Raw genomic sequence first — 26623 nt, forward strand, 5'->3', positions numbered from 1 at the left:
AAAATGAACTATATTTAATTGACCTTGATGGAAACACTGGGTCAATATAGTTGAATTGCTGTCAAAAAAATCTATGTATCACTACGCCATAATGTAATCAGATTCAATAAAAGTGAAATCTATAGCAAAGAATTAAATTTATTTATTTGTGCATGTAAGAAAGGATTGGGTGATAAATAAAATCTCCTACTCGTCCTTTTTGATATCAAAAAATATCAACACTCGTCGATAAAGTAAAAAAAAAATCGGCAGAGTGTCTTGTGTTGATATTTTTTGATATCAAAAAAAGACTCGTAGGAGATTCTCTACATGTATTTACCATGGTAATTTAAAATTTTTACAATACATATATTTCAAATTAGATATTTATCTTAATTTCTTTCCAGTTATGTGTTCAGTTGGGAAATCTAATTTTCGCCAGTCACTGGCTTCAGTCATTTTTAACCAAGACAACCATGCTCTTTTAAATTTTCACAATCAATCATAATTTAATGGTTATTTTGTTTCGATTTCAATTACTTATCTGTTCAGTTCAGAAGTCTGACTTCAGTCACGGTCATTGACCAGTGCAGCTCAGTTGAACATAACGTCCGTGAAGTGTCAAATGATGTATCTCGGGAAATTAGTCAAATACACTTTTTTGCATTTCTAAAATCTCCCAATTAATATGCACATTTCTATCTAAGCTGTGTATCTCTACGCCAATTAGAACTGTTCTGGGTATCATGTGTCCAAATGTTGTATCTTGATCTGTGGAAATTTTGAAATGCAAAAGGTTCTATTTCTTAATCTTTAGAAATTCTTAGATACACCCTTTTGACACTTCACCTACGATAAACTTTATAAGGATGTTGTTAAGACTCTAATAATGTTGTGTAAATGTTAATAAAATAAAAACAATGAAATACCAGTCTAATTTTAATCAGACAAATTTATTACATTTTAATATTTACTGAAAGTGATAAATAAACTCAGTTGGTGTAAAATGCTTTTTGAGTTCCGCGGCCATCTTGTAAACTGTGGATCAATATTATTCCAGAGTTAGGAAATGAAATAACGAAGTGCTACTTAATGTCTTACTATTCGGCACTAACTGGGCAAATCCCCAAGAGTCATGAAGATAGGGCATACGCCATGCAGGGCATAGCAGTGCAGTGTGCTATGAGGAAAATGTTGACCAGGCAGTGGCGCTACTGCATTGTACACTAGATCACTGATTAAGACACTGGTCCAACAACAAAACATGTTCCGGTCAGGCCCATGCAGTGTGCTATGAGGAAAACTTTGACCAGGCAGTGGTGCTACTACTTTGTACACTAGATCTCTGATTAAGACCCTGGTTCAACAACAAAACATGTTCCTGTCAGGCCCTTCGTCTCGCAATAACAGGAAAAAAATGAGAAATCTGGTTTAATGTCCACTCGACATAATGGCCATTTCCGGACTAAAACTGAGATCAATTTCATTTCAGTAAAGCACTTGTGCATAGGTGTTTTTAGCAGTGGACCCAGAGAAAGCACACAAGGTCGAAAAAGTGACCTTACTGAAAAGCACACCATATGACTGACAGACTCTAAAGCGAAGGACACACTAGCTGCGTGTGGCCGCTTCGCTGAAGCATTCACCCGATTGTAGAATTCATTAGCCAATCAACACTCATATCGAGAAGTCACGTGAATGTTTAAAGACATAGTCACTGCCATGTGACGTGAAAGGTGATGCAATCGACTGGTGAATTGACACTCATTCTGCTGCTATTCCTTGCTGATCGGCCCACTGTTTTAAGAGAACGAGAGAGAAATGGGGTTTAACGTCCACTCGACACAAACTAGGTCATTTCGGGATTAAGACATGGTTCAATTTTATTTTAATAATTCGCTTGCGCGTAGGGGTCTTTAGCAGTGGAAGGAAACAGGAGGACCCACGAGGTTAGACAGGCGACCCTACTCCTTGTAACGTACAACTGGGGAATCGAAACCTCGCCAGTTGACTCGATGACGGACTGTATGATACAGCACGCACGTGCTAACCATTCGGCCATCCAACCCCCCTCCACTGCTTTAAGAACACACATTTGACCACTCAACCATGCAATACTGATAAGGAAACAAATCTGGAAAATCCAGACTACCATCACTGGGATAGAACACATGATCTCCTGGTTAGTGGGTAAAAACAAACTATAACACATACTTATGGAAGAACAATTCCTGATTTATTTGGACGACGTTTCGAAGAGTATTCTCTCAACGTTTTCAAGCAGGTAAATCAGTAAGAAATGTTTAGGGCAATTACATATGAGAAACCATGCATGACAACAACAAGATCAAAGGTATGAAAAAACATGATCAAACAACATAATTGCCCTACACATTTGTTACTGTACTTCTTGAAAACGGTGAGAGAATACTCCTCGAAGTGTTGCCTAATTAAATCAGTCATTGTTCTTCCATAAGTATGTGTTATAGTTTATTGCTCTATCCAGTTACTAAATGCCCCTAAAAGATCATGGGTAAAAGTGCTTTACTCCGAGCCAAAATGGTGGCTTCCAGAGTCAGGGGAGGTAACTAAACAACATTGAAGCCATTTTACACCAACCATAAATAATCCTAATAAATATAACATTCCGAAACAAATAAACAATATGGCTTACAATTACTTTTTAGATTTTTTTTTAGTTTTTAACTAATCCAAACTTAACTTGAAACATGAATTTTAATTCATGGAGAAACAAAACGATTATTTTCACAAAATCAACGTCAAGTCAAACAACAATTTAACAGGTCTTTGGGTCTAGGAACTAACTAACTTCATCGGATAAAAATATATAATTTGACAACATTTTTTGTAGGGTATGAAATAACTTTTAGCGACAAATCTAAAGCCGAGTTTTATGGTCACCGATTAAGGAATAGAATCTCTCGATTCCGGATAAAATGAATTTGGTTCAGCTGGTGTGTTATTTCGAGAAATTAAAGATGCATTATGCACGTCTTTTTTCTGGCTTTAAATGTTATCTAATTCTTACATAATCCATATGAGAGAGAGAGAGAGAGAGAGAGAGAGAGCGAAGAGACATTGGGTTTAACATCCACTCAACACAAACTAGGTCATTATGGGACTAACATATGTTTCAATTTTATTTCAAAAATTCGCTTGCGAGTAGGGGTCTTTAGCAGTGAGCAGGAATCAGAGGACACAGAGAAAACCCACAGGGTTAGACAGGTGACTCTACTCCTTGTCACGTAAAACCAGGAATTGAAATATTAAAGTGATAGTAAGAAAACACTAATTTGTGCGTTAAAAATGTGAAATACAGAAAACATTCACTTATTGTCTTGCAATCTTTACATCTCAAAGTGACCCACTGGTTTTTTTTTTATCAGACAGTAATTTGATCAGCAAAAATGCTTCCCCCAATAGCTTTGGGGCTTAAACTACTTTAAATTTAGTCCATACTTATTATTATTGAGAGAGAGAAAGAGATAGAGGGAAAGAGAGAGAGAGAGAGTCATAATTTCAGTCAGCAAAGTTTTCTGGCATTTCAAGAAACAAAAGATATTCATTTTGAATTAACACACCAGATGCAATAAAATCAACACTTCGCGGAACAAAAAGGATTGTGAACGACATACAGTGAACGGAGGGAAGATGAACAAATGTTAAATTTCTTTTAATATTAAAGGTACAAATTACGATAATTTAAGCACTAAAAACTTTACAATCATACAAATGTACATGGTAGTCGACGGCAACCATTTAATCATTAATAACGGCTGCGTAGATATTTACAGAAAGTTTCGTATCTTGAGACAATCTGTACAACTTTCGATCGTCAATATTTTACTATATCTCAATAAGGCTTCTTTCAGGATCATGCAGGTACGTATTCTGCCTTTAAAATCATTTTTTATAAATATAATTAGCAATCATTATTTAAGTATTGCTATTCTTAGATCTAGCATCAAGTCACTGTAATGCACTGGATGAAGGAAACTTCAGACACATTCGTCCAGACACAAATATATTAACACAAGGCAGGACTAACATTTAATCAAACATTCTTTCAACAAAAATTTCTTGAACTGAAAACCACTCAAAATTAAAAATGAGACGAAGGTCGACAACGTACTATTGTCTAAAACCTGTTATTCATAAAATTCAAAATTTCAGATGCTTGCTTTTTTCTCTAAACAAGGTATGACAAATTATTTTTCTGTCATCAGCGGTCTAAATCCGCTTTTCTTACATATGTATTTCAGATGTTAACTGAATGACCAACAGAAAGGAAATATCATCCATTGCTGGTGTCATAAATCTTTCATTTTATTTTTACTCAACCTAATATAGTTTCTCAAATTTGAAAGTCAATTCATGATAAGATTTAAAAAAAAAAAAAAATATTGTTTAAAAAAATTTGTATTTAATGACCCACGTCTTAGTTTTTACATAACCGATTAACATTTTAATCAATGATCTGCAACTACAAATTCTTTACAGAAGTGACGGCGGCCATTTACAAATACCTTACTAACTTGTTTCAATATCAATGAAGGAATTTATGTCGAAAGAATATTTGATGAAAATGTTCACTCCAACCCTGAGCTTGTCCAACCAAAAAGCTTGTAACAAGAGGTAACAACAAGTCAACTATCTCGAGAAAAAAACATATTTGAACATTTCCTTCTGGCATCCACACAAAAAACAGTTAGTTCAAAGTTTATCATTCACACACGAGATGTTTGACACCAGTACGGTAAAGACTGGTGCTGCCCTCTCTGTTAGACCTGATAACGATTCTTTGTTGTAGAGCCTGATTTTGAGATTGTATCATCGTGAACCTGTAATTTAATAAAAAAAAATATAAAATTATTCAATTATCAAACATACGTTATGCAAGAGCTAAATCTGCCTAGTGCAGGTCTTTCTTTAGCCTTAATTAAATGTTGTATAAATTATTAATTAACCAATTTTATTTTATGATCAGTAGTGGAATACCGCGTTTTATCAGTGAAATAAAAGTGTTATTCCACTGGCAAAGTAGTCCATGTTGTTTTTACCTAAAATGATTGTAAAATCATAAAGTAAATAGAACATTTGTCGTTTTGTCGTGAATAACATATTTTATTTCATCTCTAAGCAAGAAAACATTTATATTTTCACTCATGCTACGCATTCGTGAAAATATAAGTTTTCTTGCTTCTCGATGAAATAAAATATGTTATTCACTCTAAAAGGACAAATATCCTCTATATCTTACATAATTTATCTTTAAGAGTAAAATTGTTCAACTTGGAAATAAGAGAGAGAATGGGGTTTAACGTCCACTCGACACAAACTAAGTTATTTCGGAACTAACATATAGTTCAATTTCATTTCAATAATTTGCTTATACATAGGTCTATTTAGCAGTAGGTGGAAACCGGACTCGGTGAAAACTCACGAGGCTGGACAGGCGACCCATACTCCTTGTCCCATACAACCAGGGTATCGAAACCATGCCAGCTGACTCAATGACAGACCTTATGGTTTCAAGCGCACACGTTAAACCACTAGTCCGCCTAACCCCCCTAAAAATAAGAGTAGGTCTTAGCGCAGTCGTCTAGGCAAAATAATTAAAATAAAATTTTATGGCACATCAGCTTCAAAAGGGTTATATTGCACCAACCATCCAGACAAAATGACTAAACACATTTCCCTGGTCAGTCTATCAGGTAAACTTCCAAAACATGAAGATTTGAATCGGAGATGTTAAGTGTCATCATTATTTTGTGGATAACTTTCTTGTATTCTACCTACCTGGAAACCTATATTTTGATGTAAATATATCCTACCTACCCGGAAACCTATATTTTGATATAAATATATTCTACCTACCTGAAAATCTATGGATATTTTGATGTAAATATATTCTACCTACATTGGAACCTATAGATATTTTGATGTAAATATATTGCACTTACCTGGAAACCTATAGATATTTTGGTTGGTATATTTAATCTTTCTTTTAATTTTTTTCTGAAAATAAATTTGAACCTTATAAATCATTCCTAGAAATTTACCGTAATTTTCAGGGTACAAGTAAATAATTTTTGGGCCTCCGTCTAATACTCCACACTGACTTATATGGATGAAGTTAAAAAAAAAAAAATTAAAAAAATTACATACAGAAAAAATAATTCTCAGGTCCCAACTGTCGAGTGACATCGACATATATTCTGTAAAATATGACTGTTCCATCAGATTATGATATGAAGAATTCTTTCAACAGTTGGAAATCCAAATAAGGATATTCCACAATAACACGCTGTATGATGTATGCCCTTCTACATTAGGCAGCTGCCGTTGCTCAATGAGTAAGATGTTAGCTCTCTAACCGGGAGAGCTCGTGTTCGTTCACCGTGTTGGTTCACCCTCGTCAATGCTGCAGATGGAGGGCCTGGTAACTGACAAAGTATAGTCATTTGGGTGGAATAAAAAAAAAGGGTCACGCGTACACTTTGGGAATAAAAAAAAAAGGGTCACGTGTACACTTTGGAGAGCGTGTAAAAGAACCCTTGGCAATTCGAATTCGGTAAAAGAGTAGGTTGTGGCGCCACTGTCCAGGTAAAATTTTCCTCATAGCACATTATATAACGTATGCCCGTCTTTATTCTGGAGAGGTATGTATATGTGTACTTGACTCATTGACAGACCAGACGATCTAAAGTGCACAGGTTAAACTATTCGGCCACCCAACTTCCCTACTAAAATATTTTAATAAGTCAAGTGCTAAAATTGTGCAGGAGTTTTAGTACTCACTACTCAGCCAATGAATCATCAGTATTCCTAAAATATTTTAGTTTTCATCCAATAGTGCTCCAGGGTTTCACTACGACGCTAATCTCGGAACCAATAAGGCACGTTATTAGGCCAAACCTAATCTTGAAACTCTCTATTTATGTATGGTCTAGTGTACACTCAACACCAACCAGGCCATTTCAGGACTAACATAAGGCAAGGGTTTTCCAGGAGAAACCCATAAAGTTATATAGACGACCCTACTCTTTGGCACTGTGCACACATTTGACTAGTCAGAAAAGAAATGGGATTTAACATGCTACTTTTTTGCCTTAAGTGCGCTAATAAAGATGGTCATTTTGCCATGCCCTGCCCACAATCAGCACATAGGTCTCAATGTATATCATAGGATAATCATTATTCTCAACTAAAGTCTTATTAAACATAATGAAATGGGGTTTTATCTCCTACTGTTCTGCTATGACTGAGCTAACGAAGACAGACATGCCATGCAATACATTTTACCTCGACAGCGGCACAACAGCCTACTCTTATAGATGTCACTTGCCAGGCCCTCTGTCACTAACAAGGGCGAACCACGGCAGAAAAATCCCGATAATCTTTCCTCGTCATCAACTGGATCAAACAAGGGACCCAAAGGTTAGCAAGCCACCGTCTTTCTCACTGAGCCATTAAAGATAACGAAATGTCCAAGAAAAATAAAATATAACTTACCCTATTTCTACATTAGCTTCACCACGGGTTGAATCTTTCGTCCATAATCCTAACTTATCGCCCTTGTTCCTTATATTAACTACAGCACCACAAATATCATCACTAAAATCATCAAACGCCTCACCCACTAAACATAATAACTGAAAATAAAATCAAGTTAAAATCAAAATCAAGTGAAAATCAAAATTAAGTTAAAATTAAAATCAAGTTAAAACAAAATTAAGTTAAAATTAAAATCAAACTCAAGTGAAAATCAAAATCAAGTCAAAATCAAATTAAATTAAAATCAAATTCAAGTTAAAATCAAAATTGAGTTAAAATTAAAATCAAGTTCAAAATCAATTTCAAATCAAAATCAAGTTCAAATCAAATGGGTATTAAATGACTGAAATGGAGTTATATCGCACGTCAGCTCCAACCGGACTATCTTGTGTCAAACACATCAGGGATATTCGATTGAACGCTCCAGAATAGATTTCATACCCGATCATGACTCATACTAGCACGATACAACGTTTGGGAAATGTTCCCCTTTTTTCTCAAGTTGCTTCCCTTATTATTATTTTTTTAAAATTTTGGGTCAAGTCTGTATCACCCAAGGCCCGTGACTGTAAAGTGCAGTGGACACTTACGGTTAGTCCCTGGATCCATTCACTTGATGTGATATGTGTGTTTGTATATTGTGTCCTGTCCATAGATTTGTCTTGTGTAATTGTTTGTGTGTGGTGCAGTCCTCCTGCACTTACTTACCATTTCTAACCAGAATCTGTCTAAATCTGAATGTCTTTGTTGTTTATTTAAATTTATCATCCATCGTCCACCTCGTTTATTCTGTGCGTCTTCCCACATGGGCTCTATACCATCCTATAAATATATTGTATAAATTATACACCAGTATACACAATACAGGACAAGATAGGTTGCCAGACAACAAAACATAGGCCCACAGCAGTTAAGTCGTCCGAGCAGTGCACCAAGGTTGTCACATATTTTTTCTTTTGTCGGTAATGAAAGCAAAAAATTGATTAAGAGTAACAATCGTTTCACCATCAGAATTTAGCTGTTCAAGTTATCGGAAATCCATGTAAACCAATAGGATTCTTCGTCTCAAAGACCTTAAACACAGTGTATAAATTTTTAAGTCAATTAGATAATAGCAATTTTAAAGTGAGGTACATTTGGGTTTACAGTGGTCAAAAGTTCCCACAAATATAACCAAGCAACATGATATCGACATAGAGAAGACAAATGGCAGAACTTTGTACTGAATCAGGGTTTTAACAGCAACCAGCAAGGAGATACGGATGACTGTTTTTATGTTCATGTTGTAATCCTTGGGTTTTTTTTTTTGTACAGCATTGTATCCGTCATTGAATACAATAGAATTAACTTAAACCTACCTTAAATAATGCATAGTCACAGCCTGACATCAGTTTACTGGCTTTCTGTATGTGGTTATATAATCTGAAATGATTAACAAATAAAAACATGAGTAAATTCAAAATGGTATCACTTTTAATTATCTATGTCAACAGGCCTTACAACAAGTTACAGATCCCCTGGATATGTGCCTGGTTGTTTTTCAAATTTTTATAACAGAGGAAGAGAGAAACCGGAGGACTCAAAGAAAACCCATGAGGATGGACAGATGACCCTACTTTTTGTCACTTACAAGCAGGGAATTGAAACCACACCATTTGACTCAATGACACAGAGAGAAATGGGGTTGAACGACCACTCGACACAAACTAGGTCATTTCGGGACTAACATATGGTTCAATTTTATTTCAATAATTCGCTTGCGCATCGAAGTCTTTAGCAGTGGGAGGAAAGCACAGGACCTGGAGTTAACCTATTGTAGTATTGCTTTGACTTAAGAAATGAACACAGACTTTCTGTTTAACGATTCTTGATAAATCTTATCAAATCAACTTTCCGATGAAACATGGGAGGGAGAAATGAGATTAATCATTGGCCATTTTCTTTTTAACAACATTAAACTATGTCACAAAACTTACGCCCAGAAATCTTCTACTGTGTCAAATGCTATAACTTTGCGTAAATTATCTGCCCAATTTTTGGTTTTGTCATTTTTATAGAACCACAAGGCCCATCTGTTCTGTAATGGATGTTTTATTAATGCATCAGACGACAAATCTTCACCAAGTTCTGGGGAAGTAGCACCCTCTTCTTCACCTCCTTCCACATTCATCTGAAAATAACAAAATTACAAGTTTAGACGTCATCATGTCATTAAATGGGGTTGAAGATCTTACTTTTCTGCACCTACAGGGCTTAATTGGGGTGGAGACGAGCATATTTTTTCACTAGTTTGCGCCGATTTTTAAAATTTCTAGAAAAAAAATCGCATGTGTACCCTTCACGGCGACGATGATTTTGCTCGGAGAACCATTAGATTAAATGGGATATCGAGGTAATAGGCCTATGTTGAAGTGGATAACACATCTAAAGCAGTGGAAACACTAGCTGAATGATTCAGCCCAATCAATCGGCATTGAAATTCGCCTAGCGTGTCCATTTTTCATTTGGCTGAAGTTCTATTCGGTTGAATCAACCATGTTTGATATATTTGGCCGAGTGCGCCTGCTTCACAGAAGCATTCACCCGATTGTAGAGTCCATTAGCCATTCACCACTGATCATCCACTCATATCATGAATGTTTAAAGACATGATTGGCGCCATGTTTAATCAGGGCTTGCCACGAGACGCGAGTAATTACTCGCTCGCACGCTACGCTCGCGTAAAACCAAATTTACGTGAGTGATTAAGTACTCCCGCAAATATAAAAAATAATTTAATCAGAAATAATTGAATATCGTAATATAAAAAGCCGTAAACAATTTGTATGCCTTCATATCGATGCACTATTGCGCACGCGGCTTGTCTTTCCAGTGCCAACTGTTGTTACTAAAAATACTTTGAGATGCGTACTGCCAGGCGGTTTTTAAGCGGATGTCCTTTGCTGTGTCTGGATAATCAAACATTGAGCGGATGTTGTCGTTTCTATTAATAGCAATTCTTTCGATCCCTCATCTTTTCTGCAAATTGATGGGATTGAAATTGTTTTGCCTGTTCTTTTACTTTTCTAAGCTTTACCCGAATCCCCTCAGCACGCCCACGATGGCAAAGGGAAGCCCAGTTTCTCTTGCAACATTCTTGTCATGGGAAGACGATTTACAGATAATATTACTGCCAAGGAAATAAAAGAGTATGCATTGTCATTGTGTGTGAAATAGCTTTATTCAACGTCCGCTTCCACCGAAGTGACAAGAGCATTGCCATTAGGCACATGAGATTTAAATGGCTACTCATGCACATCATTCTGCGTGAGTAAATACATGTACTCGCCTCACTCGCGCAAGTCTATATTTGCGTGAGTAGTCATCTACTCGCCTCCAATTTGCTCGTGGCAAGCCCTGTTTAATCATGTGACGTGAAAGGTAAATCAGGCGAAGGATTCGCCTAGTGTGTCCACCCATTAGACCAAATAAAATTTGGCGCCGATTGATTTGGCTAAGGTGTCCACCGCTTGATAGTATGAAATGCAGTAGAACTGCAATATAAACAAACAGAAAACAATAAGGAATAAGGCAAACCGACGAACAAGACAGTACCGTACCATACCATACTATCTATAAATCCCCAAATTTATAGGCACCTGTACATGTAGGCCCATAAAATGGTTCACCTGCTGATAAGTTTCCCTGTAGTCTTTGTCAATGGTATAATCATGCGCACAACATTCTCCCACCTTTTCTATATAGAGTTGAAAATACAACTATTGATTGATAACTTATTTGCTTGTTGTATTATTAATTAAAGTATAATCTAGATTATCAGTTATTAAATGTTCATAACGATACAAATCAGGACATCCACTTGAAAATTGATAACAGAAACTTATATTTATATTTATCATATGGTCTCGTGAATTCACATATCTATCTATACCACTTTGTCAGTTATTTTGGGGTTTTATTAGTTATTTGTGGAAGCAAAGTAGTTGTCTGTTCGAGAATAATAGGAAGAACTTGAAATCATTCTAATCTCCCCATCCCTTCAAAATGTAATCAGAACAGGAGTGCTGCAATGTAACGTTTTTCTTCATCAGACAGCGATTGTTTTCAAAGCTCTTATTATAATGACCAATTATTAAGGGAACTGTCGCTCTCGCACTCCATCGCTCACCTAAATCCTAATATAGGTGGGTATATTATTGCTGTCCTCGGTCCTTCGTAATCGCTCTCCCCCCCCAACGGCATATTTTATTTCCACAAAAATTATCAAAAATTGCCGAACATGTGACCATGTGTTTCAAATCGCCAATCATCACCACATTTGAAATATATTCGTAGCGTTTGATGACAAATTTACATCACTATTCTCCGATCGTCTCAGTTCAGAAAATTCAAGACACAATATGAAGCGACCCCATAATGCCTATAAATGATTTTTTTTTCCGAAACTGAAGCAAAAGAAAGGATTAATTAAATAAACTTACATGCCAACAAGGAAAGTCATAAAATATTTAATATAAATCAAGACTGGAGGGTATGATTACTAAATATCATAAAGAAACCAAACCCGATGACCATATGTACGATTTATTTTGTACAACAAAGAAATATTATTGTCAAATATGTACCAACGATACGTTACATAATAATGTGAAACATTACACACCATTGTCTTTTAGTTTGTTTCACACACTTTCTGAACTGGCCGAGAACAGATTGTTGCTAATACACGCGACATACTTTCAACAAATTATCCTTTCCCGTCGCCTTATCGTAATTTTTTTCTTATTTTACTAGAAGGTCGGATGTTTCGGATACACGGACATCAATCGAAATATAATCTAAAATCTGAAGAAGGCCAAAGATCAAGGTTTACCTCATTTAGATCTTCCTGTTCAGAAGCCATATTTCCAAAATCTTAATATGGGGGAAATATCACATGGTACCGGTAACTGAAAACGAGGCTGTACACATGCACGAGAGTAGAAAACGAAAGTAGAACTGGCTTCCTAGAACTCCCAAATATTGCTACATTCGGCCATACGATTAATATTTTTGCTTATTGGATTTAGATTTAGGAAAGAATTGAATAAATGTATCAATTCTAAATAGAAAAGGTACGGGTGCCAGGTAATAACTAAAGAATATCAAACAAACCAGAGGAATTTGAAAAAAGAAGTCGGAGAATGGAGTTACTCCCCCTTTACCGTTTTAGGACATGCATTACCTGCGAATATTGTGAGCAATCGGGCAAGCATTTGCGTGGGCGTATTATAACGTGACACGTACAGTGCAAAGCATGAGCATGCACGCTTGTCATATATTGCGGTAGTCGCGGTGGATAAGTGAGTAAGACGCTGGTTCGCTATAGCCAGAGTGTTTGCCGAGAAAGTTCCTCGGGATTTTCCAGCGTGGTTTCCCTTTGTCAGTGGTGCAGGGCAGCTGTCTAGTCGTTCGGATGGGACGAAAAACCGAGGCCCCGTGTACACAGTTTTGAGCGTATAATATTTCGTGACAGTTGAGATTCGAAATAAGAGTAGCACCACTGCCTGGGCAAAGTTTCACTTATAGCACACCTGTAGGCTATGGCGTAAACTCGTCATCATTAGCCCAGTCAGTGCCAAACAGTCGCACGTTAAATCCCATTTCATTTCATATATATATATTGCGTTGACGGATGCCCGAGATAATTAGGCCTAACCAGTTTAATTTTGGCCCACTGTTCAACACACCATCAATTAGCACAGATATAGAATGGAGACAGCGCCGGGTTAAACATGGTGGGGGCTCAGGGGTCTTGAGCATGTGGGGGTCCCCAACCTAACACAATTGACCAGAACTCAGACAGTAGCCTATTATTCCACACATATGAAAGTATCTACATCAAACCTAATTTGAAGCTTGTCAGTGGTAAATAACGGGAGACCTTGATGCGGAGAGTCATATCCGCGAAGGCCTTAACGTTACGACATAGTAACCGACCGGAGTGGCGGAGTCGATTTTTGATGAACGTCGAATACCGTAAGAACCCTACAATAATACAATCTCCGCAAAAATCCCCATCCTAGCCTGACCCAAATTTAAATGCGTTTTGTTGGAACCAAAACGCGAAATATCGTAAGTAATGTATTGTCTACAGAAACTTCACATGTTATATTCACCAAATTATCAAATAATTATTAATTGTCTAGGGGCTAAACGTCGAAGAAACCAACAGTCCTCAATTCATCGGCAATAACAAGAAAAAGTACCAATGACACTTTCGACAGATTCTGCGTTCAAGACTAGGTCCAGTAATTGCCAAGAAAAGTGTATTTTATGAAAAAATACCAAACCATATACTATTCATATAACTATTGTCTTTCTATCCTTATTTGCAGTCGTAAATTAATTAGGATCTGACTTTTACAAAACCCCAAACATTTTGGACATCCTGTGTTTTAGAGTGTAACCTACCTACATTAGAAATGAAATGGGGTTTAATGTCCTACTGTTCTGCTCCTAACCTGGGCTAATGAAGACGGACATACGCCATACAGTGTGCTATGAGGGAAATTTTCCCCGGGCAGCGGCGCTACGGCCTACTCTTATATCGAATTCCAACTACCAAGGGATCTTTTACGTGCACGCCAATGTGTACACGGGGACCTCGGGTTTTCGCCCCATCCGAACGACTAGACAGCTGTCCTTGTCAGGCCCTCCGTCCTGCATCACTGACAAGGGGAAACCACGCCGGAAAATCGGGACGAACTTTCTCGGCCAATGCAGGGATCGAACACCCGGCCTCCAGGCTAGCGAGCCAGCGTCTTACCCACTTAGCCACGTGATCCCCACCTACATTAGAGATTCCAACCTTTAATGACCAAACGTTTAGAATTCTGGGTTTCAGTGATGTATAACCCACTACATCATTCGAGTTTAAGAGTTTACCATTTAAATATTCGATGTTTATGAGTTCTATGCTTACATTAGAGATTCTGCATGGTTTTAAATATTACCACAGTTTAAGAGTTTGCCTTTGTAGTTTAAGAGTTTAAAGATTCAGTGTTTATGAGTTTTGTGCTTACATCTGGTTTTAAATATTACCATGGACTTTTAAAGATATTGTTTAGGAGTTGTATGCTTACATTAGAAACTTTGGTTTTAAATATTATCACATCCATGCTTACAATCGAGATTCTGGTTTTAAATATTACCATGGACTTTTAAAAGGTAGTGATTACGAATAAGAATGACTACCTTCCTCATTTGGACGCCTATTGCGGGCATTTGATAATCTCTGCTTCTCACAGCGAGAAGTCGACATGTCCCGGAAACAATGTTGCGCCAGCTGACAATTCTGGTTCTATACGTAGATTTCACGCAATTATTTTAACAAATGCGGTCATTTACTTAAAGGACAATGGGGGTGTCAGTCACAGTGGTGGCGCCAGCCGTCGGTGATTGGAGGGGCAAAGCTGGGGCAAAGTCCAAGGTTAAGGGGGCAAAGGCATGAGTTTTAACTAGGGGTAGGGGGCCTCCCCCATAAAATTTTGAAAAACAGGTTGCCGGAAATGCAGCCTGGCAGTATTTCAGGCACTGATCGATGAGGTAAAGTGTCAAACGAACGGACTTACGAATCACGACGAAGCCCACTCAAGAGCGTCAAAGTAGGGAGTCCTCCCCCAGAAAATTTTGAAAAACAGACTGCCGGAAATGCTATCTTACAGTATTCGGTCAGGCCCCGATCGTCGAGATAAATAGATCTGACAGGATACCGTCCGTCGCCTGATCACTAGTTTATCCGACTAGAGAACAAAATGTCAAACGAACGGACTTGCGAACTTCAACGAATTCCTCTTGTGAGCGCCAAAGTAGCGAGTCCATTTGGGACCTCGCCAAGAAAATTTTGAAAAATAGACTGTCGGAAATGCTCTACAACATGAAAGTTTATGACTGAGTGAGGATGTGGGATTTATTCACCGTAGAAGGTATTGATTACCGAAACGGGTCACAAATACTTTTTTTTATTTTCTAAAATTATTGGGGGGGGGGGGGGGCAAACAGAGGGCAGACCAGATTAATGGGGGGGGGGGGCAAATATATTTTAACAGAGAGATCATTGCTACGATAGATGCGTTATGGAGCTTTCAAGAAAGGGAAGTGACGAACACAAAAGGAAAACACGAGTTATCCCTCTATATAACTGACTGAAGTGACGGGTGATAACAGATAGATGGGCGAATTTCTGCTCACTAATAATTCTTTCGAAGACCAAAAGTTGTTGTGTGAGACTGTGAGAGGATATATGATAAAAAAATTTCAAAAAAATAATTGACTGTCACTAGATAAGAAAAAAACGAGAAAAATAGAAAAAGTTAAACATGGTAATGCACGGACTTTTTCTATTTTTCTCGTTTTTTCTTGACTAATTTTTGTTACCTTAAAAAAAATCTGACAATCTCAATAAAAGCTCTGAGAATTTAAAATCTAGACATACTTCTTTGGAAAATCAAATAAATGGAATTTAAAAAAAGGGGGTTTAACGTCCTACTGTTCTGCTCCGACTAGGTTCATGAAGACAAGCATACACCATGCAGTATGCTATGAGGGAAATTTTGCCCAGACAGTGGCGCTATGGCCTACTCTTATTTCAAATTCCTTTAAAGCGAGAATTTCATATTTTCTAAGAAAGTCAAAACATAATTATTTCTATGTCTTTTGCTCAATAGGTTATCAACTCACTATTATACGATCATAGGTGTCATTCTCACACTTAAAACTCATTTACACAGGAAATAACAACACAATTACCTCCCTTGTTTTCCTATTGAAAACAATGGTCCATCATTTCCTCAACGTTGGAATTTGAAGTTGAAAATGATATTTTTGCCAGGTTATCAACTCACTATTATACGATCATAGGTGTCATTCTCACACTTAAAACTCATTTACACAGGAAATAACAACACAATTACCTCCCTTGTTTTCCTATTGAAAACAATGGTCCATCATTTCCTCAACGTTGGAATTTGAAGTTGAAAATGATATTTTTGCCAATTTCTCAGCTGGCAATAGTGAATTATAGGATTATTATTTAACAAGGTAGGACTGTTTATGGATACCATCTATTTTAAGGCTTTATTTTAATAAATTTTAAAAATATAACTTAAAAATTTGAAATTTCCGCTTTAAGTGTACTTCAATGTGTAGACAGGACCTTGGTTTTATTCCATCCGAACGACTAGACATTATCAGCCATTCCATGTGCACCACTGACAGAGGTCAAAGCAAAGAGAAATGCCACGGGTTTAACGTCCACTCGACACAAATTAGGTCATTTCGGTACTAACATATGATCCAATTTTATTTCAATAATTCGCTTGCGCGTAGCAGTGGGAGGAAACCGGGGGACCCGGAGAAAACTCCTTGTCACGTACAACCTGGGAATCGAAACAACGCCAGTTGACTCAATGACAGACTTTATGATACAGCGCCCACGCGCTATATACCATTCGGCAATCCAACCCACATGTCGATTTGAGAAAAAAAACTGAACAAAGGAAAAATGGTTAATTGTCATAGATGACATTTTTAGGTCAAATTAAAACACAACTATAACAGATTTATTAAAGTTTAATGATTAATTTGTTAATGTCGCTTAGTCAATTGTACAATTATATGCTATTATGAAGATTTATGAGCGGAAAATGCATGGTAATATAATTTTAATTAGCGTGTATATAAATTGAAACCCGATAAACATCTTCATCAGATATCATTATCGTATATATCACGATGAACATCATTACTGTTTTTCTCGGCATCTGTATCATTGGTCTTGCATCTGCAGGTAAGTCTTGTCTTGCACTTAAATTTTGACTGATTTATTTTAGCCACGGATCGGCAATGAGCATGATGGTGGCACTGAGGTCTCGTGCTCGCACCGGTGTTGGCCGAGAAACATCTTGGATGGCAGGTCGCATTAAGGGTAAGCGCATAGTCGTTCGGATGGCGTAAATAAATCGAGGCCCAGCAGCATCGTCTTGATAGTACTCAGTGGCGAGTATGTGGAAACACTTGACTAGACGCCTTGTTGTCACCAGGCCCTTTCCCGCCCAACACCAGTTTCGAACTCTTGACCTCCCTGGATAGTGAGTCGACGTCATCTTAACGTCATGGCTCGCTAACCTGGAGGCCCCGTGTTCGATCTCCGTGAAAAAGTTCATCTTGACTTTCCGGCGTGGTTTCCACTTGTCACTTATCAGTGATGTTGGACGGAGGGTATGACAGGAAACCACGTATAGTCGTTCGGATGGGACGAAAACCGAGGTCTCGCGTACACATTGACGTGCATGTAAAGAACTCATGGCTGTTGGAATTCGAAATAAGAGTAGGCAGTGGCGCCGCTTTCCGGACAAATTAAGTTCCCTCGTGGCTTATGTCCGATTTCTTAGCAAAACAGTACGACGTTAAAGGACAATATTGGTGTCAGTCATTATCACATATGTGATAGAACTGGTTAAACACGTTCCAAATATAATTTTAACACACAGATCATTGCATTGCTACGATAGATGCGTAATGAAGATTTCAATAAACAGAAGTGACGAACGCAAAAAGAAAACACGAGTTATCCTTCAAGCGAATTTCTACTCACTAATAATTCCTTCGAAGACCAACAGTTGTTATGTGAGACTTGAGAATATATCTTACAATTCAAGACAGTAATTGAATGTCACTAGATAAGAGAAAACGAAAAAAATAGAAATAGTCCGTACATTCCCTTGTTTTTATTCATTCTATACTTAATGAAAACATGATAATGCACGGACATGGTAATAATGTCCTTTAAACCCTAGTTCATTTTCAGTTTTTCCATATGCCACCTCAGTGAGTTTGAAAACATTCTGTCGTGTATCCGGTTTCATTTCATTTCATTTAACGTCCTAATTTAGAGAGAGAGAGAGAGAAATGGGGTTTAACGTCCACTCGACACAAACTAGGTCATTTCGAGACTAACATATGGTTTAATTTTATTTCAATAATTCGCTTGCGCGTAGGGGTCTTTATCAGTGGGAGGAAACCGGAGGACCCGGAGAAAACCCACGAGGTTGGACAGGCGACCCTACTCATTGTCATGCGTACAACTGGTCCTAATTTAAACATACATTATGCAAGAGCTAAATCTGCCTATTGCAGGTTTTTCTTTAGGCCTGAAATGTTATCTAAATTATTAATTAGAAATTAATTAACTTATCCAGACCATAATTTACCCTCGATGCCATCGTTAGCCTGCGATATTTAGCGGATTGGAATACATTTTTTGAAAAATAATTAAACGTAAAAGTGGATAATCGAGGCTTTGTTATTTATCGTACCAACTTTAGTAATGATAATCGAGGCTAGCCTAAAGTTCAAAAGCTAATATCTCGGTTCAGAGTGGAACAATTTGACTGAAATTTTCAGCATATTCTAATTACGCACGTTATCTATTTTTACCTATTATAGCGAGAACTGTCAACTCTTTATCTAATCTCCCATAATGCCTCTTTAAGGTGAATGCAGTTACAAAGGTACGACCTATGGTGATGGTGAAAGTTGGAGAGACGGCTGTAGATTCTGTTCATGTAGTAATGGTAGAGCGACCTGTATGAGGATGGGTTGTACAAATAGTGACGAAGAAGAAACGTCTAGTCAAGTTGAAGTCGCTACTGCTCGTCGTAAGTTTCTAGGCTACTAATTTATTATTTCTATAATAACTTTAATGTGAATTTGAATGCATATCGCGACCGACAGCCGCTGGTTACTACTGGCACCTTGTCGGTTGTTAATGAGAGAGAGAGAGAGAGAGAGAGAGGGGAAGAGGGAGAGGGAGAGGTTAACATCCATTCAACACAAACTAGATCATTTTTGGACTAATTTATGGTCCATTTTTATTGCAATAATTCGCTTGCGAGTAGGGGACGAGGTTGGTCAGGGCTGGAACACTAATCCTTGTCACGCATCGACAGCATGCCACTTAACCCAATGACATATCTTAAAGGCTCAATACCACTCTTGTTGTAACTGAATAATATGTCCCAATCTTTATTCTGGTCAACAAATTGTACTATTTTACAATATTACAATTAATTGGTGATATAAATTTCATCTTAACACACCTAATTTAAAAAATTTGAAAAATTCAACTAAATGATTTGAAAAGCCTGACGTAAAGCTTTTCAAATGTGACTTGGATTTAAAAATACTTTTGAACCCTCTGGACAAGTAAAATAGGATTTAATGGATAATTTACACAACAAGTAGGACACTAACACAAATAGTACTTAGAATAAGGCTATTTTTTATTTTCTGGAGCTGTCAAACCAGCAAGAGTGTTATTGTCCCTTTAAGCACACACGTTAAATGTCGGCCAGGTAACATACGACTCTACAATACTTGCAGAGCATAGTCTTAGAAAATGTTTTTTGTTTGTAGGATAAGACAAACACCAGTCCTTTTTTGTATGCGCTGAAAGTGTACCAAAGAATTCATTTGGGGATATCTAGAATCTAGAGGGAATGAATTGATATGAAATGGGGTTTATCGACCAGGATAATGAAGACAGGAGGTTTTGGTGGATAGTGCCCCGTTAGAACAGGATAAACTGTTGTTTATCGGCGCACGTACAACGAATATTCTAGCATGGTTTGCCATTCCCTTATATTTCTGTTTGCGCGTAGGGATCTTAAAAAGTGGGACCGGAGGACCCGGACAAAACCAATGAAGTTGGAAAGACGAGCTTACTCCTTGTCACGTACACGCGGGGAATCGAAACCACGCCAATTGACTGAATGACAGACGTTATGATCAAAAGGACAAGCCTCTCCGTTCAGAAATCCTTAATACCCCTTCTTCTTTGGCCGGGGAGCTACTAAAGGAGAATCTCGGGGCCAAAGTCCACCTGTGGAGGGTTCCCAACCCATTTTATAAGGACAATACTGTCCCCCCCCCTTTCTAGCTGGGGGTTTCACCCCGACTTTCACTAAGATTGATATTGCATACAACAAAAGTACCGACACAAAAGAGATTTTATGATAATAATTCAAACCTGATTACGTTTTTCAGCGACATGTTCATTTAATGGTGATACATATGAAGATGGTGAGAATTTCATGAATGAGTGTAACTGGTGTTCATGTCACGGTGGTCGTGTTCGATGTACGATTAAAGGCTGTGTGGGTAATGGTAACCGTAACCCCAATGGTAACCGGAATGGTAACCGGAATGATAACCGGAATGGTAACCGCAATCGCAACCGTAATCGAAATCGGAATGGTGGTGACGATCTATTGAATGTACAGAGAACAGGTATGATTCTTGTATATTAATTATCTTCCATCAGTTATACCATTCGTGTAGTTATTGTTTATAACACTCGAGTATAAAACAGTCATACAATTCATGTAGTCATTGTTTATAACACTCGAGTATAAAACAGTTATACAATTCATGTAGTCATTGTTTATAACACTCGAGTATAAAACAGTTATACAATTCATGTAGTCATTGTTTATAACACTCGAGTATAAAACAGTTATACAATTCATGTAGGTATTGTTTATAACACTCGAGTATAAAACATTTATACCATACATGTAGTTATTGTTTATAACACTCGAGTTTGAAACAGTTATAACATTTGTAGTTATTGTTTATAACACTCGAGTATGAAACAATTATACAATTCATGTAGTTATTGTTTATAACACTCGAGTATGAAACAGTTATACAATTCATGTAGTCATTGTTTATAACACTCGAGTATAAAACAATTATACAATTCATGTAGTTATTGTTTATAACACTCGAGTATGAAACAGTTATACAATTCATGTTGTTTATAACACTCGAGTGTAAAACATTTATAACATTCATGTAGGTATTGTTTATAACATTTGAGTATAAAACAGTTATGCCATTCATGTAGTTATTGTTTATAACACTCGAGTATAAAACAGTATGAAACAACTATAACATTCGTGTAGTTATTGTTTATAACACTCGAGTCGAGTATGAAACAACTATAACATTCGTGTAGTTATTGGTTATAACATTAGCTCGAGTATAAAACATCTAGTTAATGTTTATACCTAACGAATGTTATAAGAAATATACACTATAGAAATAATAACTGTTTTATTCACAAATATTTGAAATAATAACTATTTTATACATGAATATTACAAACAATAACTGATTTAATAACATTAACTGTTTTCGATACACACGTGAATACTGTTTTATAATCAAGTTAACAGTTTGACTGTAGATAATTGTCAACGGACAACGTATTTTCGTTCGTAAGGGACGAAAAACCGAGGTCCAGTGTATATATTGGCATGCACGTAAAAGAATCCTTGACAGCTGGAATTCGTAGTAAGAGTAGACCGTAGCGCCGCTGTCCGGGTTAATATTTCCCACATTGCACACTGTATGGCGTATGCCCGTCTTCTTTAGCCCAGTCGGAGCAGAACAGTAGGGCGTTAAACTCCATTTCATTTCAGTTCTACTATAGATAATTGTCAAGGCACGAAAAAAAAACCACCCGTGCACGTAAAAGAATCCGTCCTTTACACTTGGAATTTGTAATTAGAGTGGGCCGTAGCGCTGCTGCCAGGGCAAAAATTTCCCCTCATTGCACACGGCATGGCGTCTTCATTGGCCTAGTCGGTACAGAAAAGCTCTACTCTAACGGGAATATGCCTTTTTAACATGTGCACGAAGGTATTATAATGTAACATGTTGTATTTTACATGTATTTTACAGGTGGATGTACGTATAAAGGACAAGCGTATAGCCAGTTTGGTTTCTTTATGGATGGTTGTAACCAGTGTTTCTGTAGAAATGGCGAAGTTGGTTGTACCAAAAATCCATGCCGTTAGAATTAAAAGAAGTGTCGAATCCACTCGGCAAACCTCAGCAGATTCCAGTACCCTACATCTAGCCTCGGCTGTATGACGAAGTCCGCCAATGAAACTAGATGTAGGGTGCCGGAATCTGCCGAAGTTTGCCGAGTGGTGTCGAATCAATAAGTATTTACAGGAATCCGACTTCTGCGATATCAGTACCGTGGACGTAGATGTTACACCACCAATTATTACTACTTCAACCACAAGTGAATTAAACATTCTAAATCATTTATGTGTGTGTTTACATAACTTACTGCGCCTTAGATCACAAGGTCTGTCACAATCTGATTAAAACACAGATCCTATTTCGTTTCGTTTTTTTATAGTTCAAAATTTCGTTTTACTTGCCTTTACTGCACTAGGATCTGGAAGAGTTGTTATCATTGACGTGTTCTGGGTGGTGTGAGGGATTAGCCAATGAAACGGTCTGTTACGGCAAGTTATCGGCCTTTTTACGCACGGAACTGTGGGTAAACCACTAGAAACGTAAACGCTGATTGAGTAATCAATGTCTGACGTCATAGGGTCAATAGCCGCTACAGATCTATATTTCGTTTCGTTTTTTTAATACTTTCAATGTCCTCTACTACATGAAAATCTGACCGGTTGTAGTGGGAGGCCGTGTCAAGGGACATACGAGCGGCTTTTGACCTATGACGTCAGACATTTGATTAACCAATAGGCGTTGATGTTTCTAGTGGGTTACCCACAGTACGGTATCGTTTCATTGGCTCATCCCTCACATCATTTATAACGCGGGTTTTATAAAAAAAACTCTTCCAGATTCTAATGTAGTAAAGACAAGTAAAACGAAATTTTAAACTAAAAAAACGAAACGAAATAGGACCTGTGTTTTAATCAGATAGGGTTTCCTTGGGTTCTCTGGTTTCCTCACAAAGCTAGAGACCAGTGCCGGACTGGTGTGCCAAAGGCCCACCTGTCAGGTCATTGACCAAGGCCCACACAAGTATCCTGTCCTCTCCTTCCTTCTTTCTTTTTTGTCCTCCCCCTCTCCTTTCTTCTCTTTTCTTTTTTCTTTATGGGCTTAGGCCCACTTTTTTTTAATGAGCTTAGGCCCACCTGTCACGGACAGGTGGACAGATGGCCCCAGTCCGGCAGTGCTAAAGACCCCTATACTTGTCATATTTAGTCGTTGGTATTGTCTTTCGATCCGCCCAGTAGTCTGCCCAAGTATTTGTAATCACTAACAGACATGAACCTGATTGAAATTAAGAGTTACGCAGGAATTATTTGTGGAGTTATTGCCTCTGGTATTGCTTGTAACCTTCAAACTTATATCACTGTTCGGCTTTCCAAAAAGGTTGCAGTCCAGCTGCGGGGGGGGGGGGCATCGTGATTTTCCGGCGTGGTTCCCCTTCGTCCGTGGTGCCGGACGGAATTCCTGACAAGGGACAATGTTTAGTCGTTCATATAGAACGAAAGGCCGAGACCCCGTGTACACAATGGCATGCGCTTCAAAGGACCCTTGACAGTTGGAATTTGTAATAAGGTCGTAGCGCCACTGTCCGAGCACAATTCACCTCATAGCACACTATATGGCATATGTTCGTCTTCATTAGCCACAATTTCAATCGTAGAACGAATCGTGATAGTGGGAACCTAGCATTAAGGAGAAGTGTTATCGGGTGTTCCAGAAAGATATGCACACCCTGCCCCGTGCTATAAAACAACAACATTTTAGCCAATGACTGTTTTATTTCATGGGTGAAAAATCTGTACAAAAAACTAATCGACATAATTCAATAGACAAAAAGCACCAATTTACGCCATTGGATACACAGATCCAATTTATCACAATCTAGCCAATGGGATCTCCTTTAATAAAATCGACAGAAAGTTGTGAGTACTCTGTAGAACACATCAAATTGAATAAAACAAAAGTAGAAAAGTTTTCGAATAATATGCAATAAAAATGGCAGTGTTAGTTGACGTGCATTTTCAAATAACAAATGACGGAGGTTTAAGATTAAACGTGAGTCAGGACATTCGTAGTTTTCCTTGTGCTTTTGAAACAATCTAGGCTTTCTCTAAGCCCACTACTTATATTCCAGATAAAGACAGGGCCACACTGGATGTTCTGGATAAGGAGTTTAGTCTCGATGTCACATTGTTCATTGCCCAGACCGTCCACACACTCACGTGTAATTGTTAAATCCTTCGTTTTGCAACGGTTAAATGGGTGCATTACTTAAGGGTTAGTAGGAACGAGGGGGTTAATAAAATTTTTTTTAGCATACTAATATCATTGGTTAGAATATCTATTCTATTTATAGTGTACAATGGTATAAAAATAGAATATTTGGCACATGTATGTGGAATATAAAATACAATCTTTTCAAAAATGTACTCCCATGACCAGAGCCCATAATCCTGACTGATTCTTTGGTGACTTAGCGACACTTGATACGACGTATTAAAATGGGGAATTTCCCCAAATATCAATTGATTTTAATGTCACGTTTAACAACACGAGTCGTTATTAACTGAATTTATGTAGATGAATTTTCATATATCTACTACTCTGTAATTTGGAAACTCAGACAAGATGATTAGGCCTAGCCAGGGTCATCTTAAGTACTTCCGGTCAGTTGTCAAATATTCGTAACTGGAAAAACTAACAAACACAGTCAGTAGTCACAACTACCCAGACAACTGACCTTGTTTTTTTTTAAAAACTAGACAGTGATGTTTATTGAACTTAAGAACTTCCAGTCGCTGGTTGTCGTCGAGAGTTATTGCCCTTTAGCCTATGATCATACACATAATTAAAATGAGAGACAACGTTGTTTTACAAATAAAGCTATAGATGCGTGTATAAATGATAAAGGTATATTTTAACCGTAAGACAAACTTTCTGATAAAATACTGTTGCTAGGTGTTCTTATATTTCAATCTCTAAACAGCACCATCTATGCTATATTTTCAAGCAGGCCTGGTGTGAGATGGCACTGTGCAGAGATTGCCTGTAATTAACATGAAATAATGTGCTTTATTCAATAGTTTATCTATCTAATCAAATATGATATTTAATTTTAAAATAATTTTTTGAGGCGAACATGCACGTTGATGAGATCACGTGTGTCGTTAGCTATTTGGTGTACTTCCGGTTGTTATTAACGTCGTTTTTGTCCACGTGCGTTTCTGATGGCTTTACATTTGTTTTCAAGTTTAACTGAAAGAAAAAGAAAAGAAAAGTTAGCGTTCGATAAATAACCGCAATAAAACTATGTATTTGTTCAGACCATTTACCCACGCCCGGATGAAGTCGTGGGTGTGAGTGTGTGGGTGTGACAATGTGTGTTACTGCAGTTATAGGCTACACAATGTAATAGCAGGCCTAATAGCACACCGTGATAGATTTTAGGCGCTCATTTGAGGAATTATTTTAGAACCAGGAACTGCTTGCGTACACTCTTTCTTGTTTTTGGGTCTGCCAAATTAAGAACATGCATGTTCTTTGTATAATAACTGTGCTTCGATTTTTTATATAACATCACAATTCCAAGATGACTGTGACGAAGCCAAACATGATTCCAGGTGGTTTATGTACTCAATGACGTATATATTGCTTGTACTTGTTATCGCTTGGACATGACGTCACAATTCCAAGATGGCCGTGATGATGCCATGCGGTCGTTTCTGGTTCATGTTCTCTCGTACTTGTTATTGCTCGGACTTCGATTTTTGACATGACGTCACAATTCCAAGATGGCCGTGATGATGCCACAGGTGCGTTCCTGGTTCATGTTTTCTCGTACATTGTTATTGCATTCGTGGGCAGACGTCTAAATGTAGGCCTACCCGCGTTTCTTGTACTCATGCGCACTTAGCACAACTCCCAGGCTGACAGAAGCATATTTTACCTCTCAAGCTTTGCAAAACTCGACAAGTATTAGCTACAAGTTTTTGAAATTGCATTAGGCTACATTTTTGCAGCCCACCAGATGTGTCCGACTTAAAGGTCCGGTCATAATAGTCTAGTCCTTACGATCTAATTTTCTCACGTTTTTGGACTCTTGCCTTGTGACCTTTGCAGCTTCTGAGTGGTGGTTACAAGATCAAGCTAGTTCGCGCCCGTTGTTTTGTTAAGGGTCCTGGTTTCCTATGGGATCTCA

General features: G+C 37.7%; 2 protein-coding genes and 1 long non-coding RNA gene across 4 annotated transcripts in view; 1 reads left to right on the top strand and 2 right to left on the bottom strand.

The window, feature by feature from the left end:
- Window positions 1-913: 913 nt before the first annotated feature.
- Window positions 914-12517, bottom strand: LOC126812153 (eukaryotic translation initiation factor 4E). The gene is made up of 7 exons (XM_050538423.1): window positions 12431-12517; window positions 9534-9727; window positions 8916-8979; window positions 8266-8379; window positions 7516-7655; window positions 5964-6018; window positions 914-4841 (listed from the first exon to the last, which is right to left on the bottom strand). Exons 1-7 carry the CDS (start codon window positions 12458-12460, stop codon window positions 4782-4784), a joined length of 657 nt encoding a protein of 218 aa, XP_050394380.1. The 5' UTR covers window positions 12461-12517; the 3' UTR covers window positions 914-4781.
- Window positions 12518-17289: 4772 nt separating this feature from the next.
- On the top strand, window positions 17290-22717 carry LOC126812162 (uncharacterized). Its single transcript, XR_007675820.1, has 4 exons — window positions 17290-17386; window positions 19092-19256; window positions 20644-20886; window positions 22345-22717. It is a non-coding gene; the product is annotated as an uncharacterized LOC126812162 (long non-coding RNA).
- A 1466-nt stretch (window positions 22718-24183) lies between these two features.
- The window catches only part of LOC126812148 (SPARC), a 40569-nt gene continuing 38129 nt past the window's right edge, over window positions 24184-26623 (bottom strand). For both annotated transcript variants that reach the window (XM_050538417.2, XM_050538418.2), the window contains exon 9: window positions 24184-25680. In XM_050538417.2, the coding sequence (XP_050394374.1) occupies window positions 25622-25680 (59 nt within the window). In that variant the 3' untranslated portion in view covers window positions 24184-25621. The remainder of the gene's footprint in view (window positions 25681-26623) is intronic.

This window comes from Patella vulgata, chromosome 2, assembly GCF_932274485.2.
Source record: "Patella vulgata chromosome 2, xgPatVulg1.2, whole genome shotgun sequence".
NCBI classification, from domain to species: domain Eukaryota; kingdom Metazoa; phylum Mollusca; class Gastropoda; family Patellidae; genus Patella; species Patella vulgata.

What these genes read in the sequence shown, in the direction of transcription:
- LOC126812153 (XM_050538423.1), bottom strand. Translation starts at nt 12,460, where the DNA reads ATGGCTTCTGAACAGGAAGATCTAAATGAG. An exon ending in AACAGGAAGATCTAAATGAG is followed by an intron (nt 9,728 to 12,430) that starts GTAAACCTTGAT and finishes TGTTATTTTCAG; the next exon opens with ATGAATGTGGAAGGAGGTGA. An exon ending in GAAGCTAATGTAGAAATAGG is followed by an intron (nt 6,019 to 7,515) that starts GTAAGTTATATT and finishes ATTTATTTTCAG; the next exon opens with AAAAAAATTAAAAGAAAGAT.